At 35.6% G+C, this 8,557-nt stretch overlaps 1 protein-coding gene across 1 annotated transcript; it reads left to right on the top strand.

Annotated features, from left to right (window-relative positions):
- The first annotated feature begins 854 nt into the window (after positions 1 to 854).
- On the top strand, positions 855 to 8,244 carry tmem182a (transmembrane protein 182a). Its single transcript, XM_088597586.1, has 5 exons — positions 855 to 1,106; positions 2,677 to 2,797; positions 4,835 to 4,933; positions 5,310 to 5,447; positions 6,561 to 8,244. The coding sequence occupies exons 1-5, from the start codon at positions 948 to 950 to the stop codon at positions 6,782 to 6,784; spliced, it is 741 nt and encodes a 246-aa protein (XP_088453712.1). The 5' UTR covers positions 855 to 947; the 3' UTR covers positions 6,785 to 8,244.
- The last annotated feature ends 313 nt before the right edge of the window (positions 8,245 to 8,557 follow it).

Raw genomic sequence — 8,557 nt, 5'->3', positions numbered from 1 at the left:
CTTTTATGATTGATGTACATACAGTATATTTCTAGATATACTTTTACCACAATATGATTTCGGTGTGTTTATAAATTTCCATGGATTGGTGAACTAGTAGGTGTATTTATTATAATGTTCATTCATTTTTCATATTTCAAAGCCAAGCAGACCTTTGCTTGGCAAAATAAGTTAAAAACTATAGCTTAACTTAAAATATGATTTTATTTTTATGAAGGTTTTTGTTTCAGCATACCCAGTGCACATCTTCATTATCTGCATACCTCTGAAAAAATATATATATTTAAAAAGAATATGTGTATATATGTGTACTTTATTGTAAATATCAGAAATATTGTTAATAAACCTTTCCCAACAGTTTAGAATGGGGGCTTCCAGCTCCAGGTTCCTCAGTTCAGAATCCAGGTTTTCATTGTAACTTTAATTTGTGTACAGCTTTAACCTCTGGAGAAGGAACACCTCAGTTAAGTAAAACATTAACTGAATGCATTCAACATTTCTGCCAAGTGAAGAGCTGGAAGGAGAACATGGATTGGAAAACATGTTGGATTCTGAATCCTGAGGATTAGATTAGAAAACCCCTGTTCATAACACATTAATAAGTTTAGTGGGCTTATTTTTATATTTGTTTTCAATAAGGTTATAACCTTTGCTAGTTATCACAGGTACTTACTTAGGATTGGTATGTACAGTAGGAGGGTTTGACGTCTATGTTCCTGCTGAAGTATTTTAGAGTGATTCCACTTTCAGAGTGGCTGTAGAGGCCAGTTGCCAGTTATTTTTGTGTTTCACCACACCCCTAAGGAGAAAGGATCTTCAATCAATATCCCAAAATAGATGGACAGTACCATTTGGCAGCCCAAGCACATGAAAGTTACTGCAACAGGAACTTAGAAATCCTTCCGACAGAAGACAGAAAGCAGAGGAGGAGGTCAAAGCTGACAGTTATGAAGCTCAGTGTTGCCTTGTTCTTTGCTGGGTTTTTTGGTGCTTTGGGTGCAGTATTCTTCTTGGCATCATTTGGGACAGATTACTGGCTCTTAGTATCTGAAACCTGTTCATCTAACCAGACTGGAAAAAAAACATTAAATGGCGCTCCTATTGAGGTGTGTGATAATTTTTTTTTGGGGGGGTGGGGGTGGGGATTCTGAGTTAACTGATTATTTGGAACAACTTTAACTTACTTTAGGCATGTTGTGTCTCTTAAGTTAAGATTTAAAATTAAATAAATTTGTAATGACATAATATTGTTATTTTGTTAACATTGAGCAAATTAAAAATGGGTATGTTTTAGAAGTGCTTAAATATTTTAATAATAAATATAGGATTCATTTTACTTGTAATAACTCATGTAAAATGTCAGTGAAAACTTAAAAAATACAACTTTGAAATTAATTACAATATTACACAGTAAAATGAAACATTGAAAAGGCCATAAATGTTGACCACAGTATTCTCCATGAGTTTATTTGCTAGAATGATTTAAAATACTGGTTGCGATAAACATGGTAATCACTACAGTATATGGCAGTGACCCAAAAAGTCCATTAAAATTGTGAATAATGATATACAGTATAAGTCCTGTCCCTGTAGTAAGTAACCATTGTTCTAAAAATATACATGTATTCTTAAGTATTTAAAGTAAGAAATACTTCTGTAAGGTGATCCAGTGTGTTTTTGACAGGGACTTCTGCTCTGGGATTAAAACATTGGTTGTAATATCGCTCAATTTTTGAACATCAAAATCTTAATTCAACCCTTCTAAAGTAAGACAGCCTTGTGAAGTACTTTTATAAATATCCCCTTAGTGGAATATCTGTGAAAATGAATATTTTTCCAGGAATTAAATAAACTATATATGTACATGTAATCATTATTAAATTGTTGTATCTATAATTATATTAACATCTTTATTAAGATTGGAAAATTGTACAATTTGGAATAATCTGACACCCAAATGCTTTGTATAAGTCACTATTCTTCTAGTGAGGTTTAAAATGAATAAGCCATGCTGTAGCTGTCTGGCGCAACACCACCACACAGTAATGTAAAATGTAATTCATGAAATGTACAGTAATTCATTCCAGTGTAGAGAGAATGAAAAAAATTACAACAGCTGCAATCTGGATGTACACTGGGCAGCCTCGCCTGATGATCTCTCTGCATGAATAGACACAGCTATTCCAGATATTTGTTTATGCCTTTACTGCTTTATATTGTACATATATGACAGTATTTGAACCCTCCATTTGTTAGTCTCCCATTAACATTGGGCGGAGCAGTGACATTGTGGCTGGAAGGTTGCCGGTTCAAATCCTGTGGCTGGCAGAGGAATCCTACTCTTTTGGGCCCCTGAACAAGGCCCTTAACCCCGGCTGCTCCAGGGGTGCTGTATAAATGGCTGACCCTGTGTTCTGACCCCAAGCTTCTCTCTCCCCGTCCGTGTGCCTGTGTGTCTCATGGAGAGCAAGCTGGGGTATGCGAAAAGACAAATTCCTATTGCAAGATATTGTATATGGCTAATAAAGTGATCTTAACATTAGAAGAGAAAAGTTGTGGACAAGAAAAACTTTGGCTGCCTCTATCCAAGCTCCAACAATAACCAAGGAGGGTCATAATGAGCAGAAAGGTGTAAGTTAAGATGATTTGAACATACTTTGTTGTTCCTTTGTTTAGCGGGGAGATGGGATGATTTCACAGAAGGACACAGATACTACGTTTTACCATGAGGGATTCTTTTGGCGATGCAGTTTTGGTGGGAAAACGGCAGAGGACAACATGTGGAAGTTCTGGTTCAGTAAGTACAGTAATCTTTACCAGAGTGATCATAAAGGTACCTGCAATTTATAAGAGTTGGTTATTAAAAAGCTTACCAAAGCTTTAGAAATATGCTCCTCACCCTATTAATGGATTCATTTTTACTTTTAGCCTCCTTTAAAATAATTTAATACAAGCTACGCTATCTTTTATTTGCCTGTAGGTTTTTGGTTATATTTTTATAGAGAAGAAATGGGCTTTGTAAATAATTTTATGTGTTCATATTTTTCTGCTGAAGCCACTGCCAATGGCAATTGATTTTCTTCAACAGAAATTTGTTTAATTTAAGAACAAATAAAATGCCCTGGCAAAAAACAACAACAACTGATGAGCTTAAGACAATGTTTAAGGCAAGAGGTTTAAAATATTGTCACAAATGAAGTCATTGTAAAATATAAAAACAATGAGTTTCAGTTGAGATGTTTACCAAGCTGCAGCTGAACGTACAGGCAAACACAGATGATCAAAGAGAGGTTTCTTATGAATTAATCTGGTTAGTCATAATAAAGAATAATTATCCAATACACAGAAACTGCACAATAAGACAAGACAAGTGAAAAAGGAGATAGGACACAATAAGGAGGAAATGGAAGGAAAACTGAGAGAAACACCATCACTCTTCGCTTCCTTTAAGCTTGTGCCATGAAAGAGGACCCTGTCCTGAATGATCTTGGAGACAAGATCTAGGTTAAGTAATTTGAACCTTGTTATAAAGAACTTGCTGTCCTATTTATTTTATGCAATTCAGATTTCCTTTTTTGTGGAATCCTGGGGTCAAAATTGTTCTCCTCCTGGTACATCATTAGAATAGGAAGATTGATTCCCATTCATTTTTTAGCATCTGTGTTGGAGAGAAGGAAGATTTAGAGCTGGGTCATATGTATAATGTAGGACATAGTGCATTTCTGTTGTTGGCCTGTGAAGACATTGCATAGGGTTTCAGGTTACAGGGCATTCTGTGTTTTCAGGGTCTGTAGAATGTAGGCCTCTGAGATGCATAGTTTTTATTTAGTGTAGCTGGTATACTGTATGTGCTTTTGTTCAGGACAAAAGGAGTTAACACTCTTCTGTTTTTTTAATCTTTTAAAATCAGCATTACCAAGCTAGGATATTATTTTTGAAAGTTCACATAGAGGTGAAAATCACTCACAGAATTGTGCTGAATACAACTTTATATATACACTATATAGGGATAATTTGACAATATTTAATAAAAAATCCAAATATTTACTATGGAGTACCTCCTTTGTAGGATTTTTAAGTGAAAGTATCAAAGTTTTAGTTTATCTGCAATTTAGCATGAAGTATTGTTAGCCAGGGTAGCTCATTTTGATTATCAAATACTAACATGGATACAAAATTCAAATTTCGCATAACCAAGTGAAGCCCAAGTGAGAAAGGAAAAAATAAATACAGGTCCTACCTTCTAAGAAGATAGGTGTTCCTAATACACAAAGAAATGGAATTTGTGAATTTATGGAGTGTAGGAAAAAATTAACTGAAAACAAATGGAATTTGACTGACTTCAACAGGGTAAAATCTCCCTACTTCTGTAGCTCATGAAAAAGATTATGCCTTTGTGAAATAAGTTAAGTTCTCATGATAGTTTCTCATGTTAAAGAACTGCTAACAACCAAATTAGCACAATTGAATGAAATGGCCACCTCTCATTTGCAATTTTCTTTACGCTGTATAGCTTTTTAAAAGGAATAATCTGTGAATAGTGCTAATTTTTATAGATTCATGTACATCGAAGGAATATCTGCATGCTTTGCCTACTGTCCTGTAAAGGCTACTCCTTATTTATAGACAAATACAATCAAGGTATTCTGCCCTTGTGCAGTGTCATGGAAACCAAGCGCATGATATAGAATAGGTCAACTAGCTATGTGTCATTCCATGTTCTTTTATTGGTATATGGTATGATTTCATGATTATACTGTATGCACACTACATGTAGATTAAACCTCATTTGTTCGTATGAAGGGAAATAATATAATTTTGTGTTCTTTCCCAGCCAACCAGCCACCTTCAAAGGTCTGTACACATGCCTACCTCTTCCCATTTCCTGTTCCTACACAACCTCACAACTCCACGGCCTATGACACTGCTGTCAGTAAGTACTATGAGCCGAATTAAGTTCTCTGCAACTCCAAACATATAAAACTTATAAGACTGCAATATTAAGCTGCAATTGTTAAAAAAAAATTAAGAAGAAAATATAAAAAAGGTAGATGGGAACATTTTTCTGATGGCATAATTTTAGATGGTATACATAACTGTTATTACAATTTGCTGGTAGGAGGACCCAAATGAGAAAATTGCTACCTGAAAAAAAAACTAAAAAAGGTAACACTGTAGCCGAAAGTTCCCTGCCTTTCATGGAAGGAATGGTGAAATCATATTTGGCATAAAATGCCTGATGAGTCAGTCTCGGCTCTCTTAGTTGTTATATCAAGACTCTCAGTATGGGGCACATTTTTCTCTTGCAGTCTACCGAGGGTTCTGGAGTGTATTCATGCTCGTTGGAGTGGCTGCTGTAATAATGGGGGGCTTCATCATCATCTGTGCTGCTCCATTTGCCAGCCATAAGCTTTACAAAGCAGGAGGGGGCCTCTTTTTAACTGCTGGTAAGTCACAGTACTTGCACGGCAAGCGGACTCTTTCCTGTTTTATAATTTATGATAAATCTGCTAGTATTCAAACTGTAATTGTTAAGTGTACAATTTGTCCTTTTTCTTGAAGAATATGAAAATCTGCTAATTGCAAAGTGATGCTGATAGTCTCTGTATTACTTTCAGACCCCATGCAGGATAACAAAATCTGTTATGTCAATGACTCAGTTAATAATTCCAATTATTCAGAGCTGGTGGGATTTGCCACCCATATTCTACTTTTCTAGTACATATTCTAGTACAAAACTCAGAAGAAATAGCTAGAACTGTAGTTTAGTTTGCCACTTTGTCTCACATTGTAGCCACCTGTAGTCAAGTAAAGACACCTGTGTATGGGGCTGACTTCATGCCTTCAGCCTGGCTCTGACTGGTGGTTAAATGTGTTTCTTGAATTACATAGTGAAAGGACAGAGGCGGTTCCATAGGTAAATGCTCTTGGTTAGTAATCTAGGTGAGGTCTTGACTGACTGAAGAAAAGTTTATCTGGTTGGTGTGGTGTTATGAGGAAGAAGTTATTCAGAAGTTCCACTGTCTGTGCCAGAACAGCAAAGGGAGTTCCTGTTGCAGTAGGATTCCATCTTGTCCCACACAGCCACCAATGTCCAGCAGCTATAAAACAGGACCAAACAGACATGGATAAAATCTCACCTGTACCTTTTCAGTTTGGCTGTGTGTTTTCGTGATTATTTACTTTTTTCTCCACTAAAAAGCAAAGGGAAGTTAATCAATCATATGAAATATAAAGACCTTTTGCCATTGCTTGTTCAGACTCATAAGAAAAGTCTACTTTTCAACCCTACTGGACATTGAGCCTCCCTGTGGTGAAATCTGAGAGTTTATCTGTCTGTCCTTATCCTCTTTTGTCCCTCACCCTCTTCTCTTGTTGTAGTAATACATTACTGGTTACGAGCTATACTTGTTTTGTAATCAATATCACAAATGCACTTAGAGGCAAAAATATGTTTAACATAACTCAATGAAGTGTGAAATATACACCCTGTCTCCCATTCGAATTTGGGATGTTTATTAGCCATTGAATGCAACTAACTAGGTTTCATTTTTTTGCAGGGATGTTCTTCCTAGCAGTCATCATCATGTATGTCGTCTGGGTCCATGGGTTAGAAGGGGTGACTGAGTACACTGTTCAGAAGGAGTCCCATTGCAGAGACTTTCACATCAACATCAGATATGGCTTGTCGTTCATGTTTGCTCCAGTGGGAGTTTTCTTTTGCTTACTGGCTGGTCTGCTTTTCCTTTTAATAGGTCGTACAGTGCAAATGCATTACAACTAATCACAAAGATCTGCAGGTAACACGCACATACTGTATGAGCACTGACTGTGGATATTTCTTCTTGATGTTCATACATCATGGCATGAAAAAATTGAATCGTGACAGGTTAGGGATCATCTGATGAAGTGTGGCTACACATACTGTGTACAGTACATTGCCTCTGGTTATTGTAAATGAAGTCTTATTACAGGAAATAGTAATAAGTGGTTGAATGCTTTGTTAAAATAATTTAGATATGTAAATGAAACGTCTGTTTCAATGTTAAACAGATTAGTGTTACCTGTTATACATTATATTTATACACAACACAGGGAATATTAAATAAATAATACATTTCTATCATTTGGTGTAATAATGTGTTACACAACATTTCAGTAACATGAAAAAGCTAATAATTACAGTAATATGACATTTTGTTACACTTCTCTTCAAAATCTTTCAAATTTTCTGCAATCATTAATATCTACTTACTTTTTTGCTAAAATAACAGCACAGTACTTGTGATATGTTTGATGCACAAAACTAGATTTGAAATGGTTTTATTCACATTTCTTTTATACAATAGGGCGTTGTACCTGTAACAGTGCCACTACTCTTTCCTATATCTTAATGGTATATGGACACTATTATAATATTCAGAATAGTGTAATAACAATTCACTGTGGCACCAGACCTTCCTGCTTCTTTGTGGATTCACCACTGTGCTGCTAGTGAGTTTTTCCATGCACGTTTTAAAATTTGAGTGACTTTTAAAACGTTTATTTTTGTTTCAATTTAGATTCAGAAAATGAATAAGAGTTCACTGCAGTGAATTGGGGGTAGAATGTGTTGAAAAGACTTTCAAGGTACTTCTGTATAATCACATCTCATTTGGTATGTAGCCAAAAAACATCAGCTCACTATACAATTCAGTAAACAGAACTATAGAAGTGCTAAGGATCCTAGAGTCCAATTATGCCTTTGTTTTGTTCGATGCAGCATATGATTAAATAGGTTTCAGTTTTCAGAATTTTCAGTTATCAAAGGACTGTTTCTTGTATTTGCCTCCTTCCAGGACAGGGCTAGGTAACCTTGTCTCTTCCATTGCATTTTACTAAGACTTTGTTTCAGGTCCTCCCTTTCATAGTGGTGATCTTCAGTGACTTCAGCCACATCTTCAGAAGTGTGGCTTGTATGAAAACCTGCAGTGGAATGCATTAAACAGAAGCACTAAGGTTACCAAACTATTTTGGATGTCTGTACTCTGTGTAAGAGGTAGATGTTAAATGGTGTTCTTTACAATCTTTGTATTAAATATGGCAGTCAATGACCAGACTACTAAATGTAACAATGTTACTTAAATGACTTATATTAATATTAGTGAATCCTCTGTTTTCTCTTGATTAGCAAAAGGGTTCAAATTCTGGAAATGTAGGAAATGTAGGTTTTGTTAAAGTTGCCATTAAAATGTTATTTGAAAACGTTTTGTTGGTCACTTCTTACATATGTACAAATATTCAGGTAGGCAGTGATGGTTAGATATTTTCATCTCATTGTTTTATTGTATTGTGTATTGGCTTATTTTACCTAGGTCATTTCTGTCTGTTACCATCTCTTAAATTGGGCTTCCTCTTCCTGAGAGAAAAACTCGCTCAAGTCTGACATGTTAGTGAGTAGTGAGTTCCCGGCAGAGCTTGTTGTTGTTAACAACTCCCTTGATTCCACATGTAGTAATAGAAGACTGCCCCCATCTCTGTCAGCATTAGATTAATTTTTATTTTTTTATTTCTAGTG

Source organism: Lepisosteus platostomus, chromosome 2, assembly GCF_059453375.1.
Source record: "Lepisosteus platostomus isolate fLepPlt1 chromosome 2, fLepPlt1.hap1, whole genome shotgun sequence".
NCBI lineage: Eukaryota > Metazoa > Chordata > Actinopteri > Semionotiformes > Lepisosteidae > Lepisosteus > Lepisosteus platostomus.
The sequence above is the reverse complement of the archived record's forward strand: the minus strand, read 5'-3'. Positions and strand labels throughout refer to the sequence as shown.

Excerpts from the sequence above, each read along its gene's own strand:
- tmem182a (XM_088597586.1), top strand. The coding sequence starts at position 948 with ATGAAGCTCAGTGTTGCCTTGTTCTTTGCTGGGTTTTTTGGTGCTTTG. Across the intron at positions 1,107-2,676 it reads TAAATGGCGCTCCTATTGAG|CGGGGAGATGGGATGATTTC; the intron begins GTGTGTGATAAT and ends TCCTTTGTTTAG. Across the intron at positions 5,448-6,560 it reads GGGCCTCTTTTTAACTGCTG|GGATGTTCTTCCTAGCAGTC; the intron begins GTAAGTCACAGT and ends ATTTTTTTGCAG.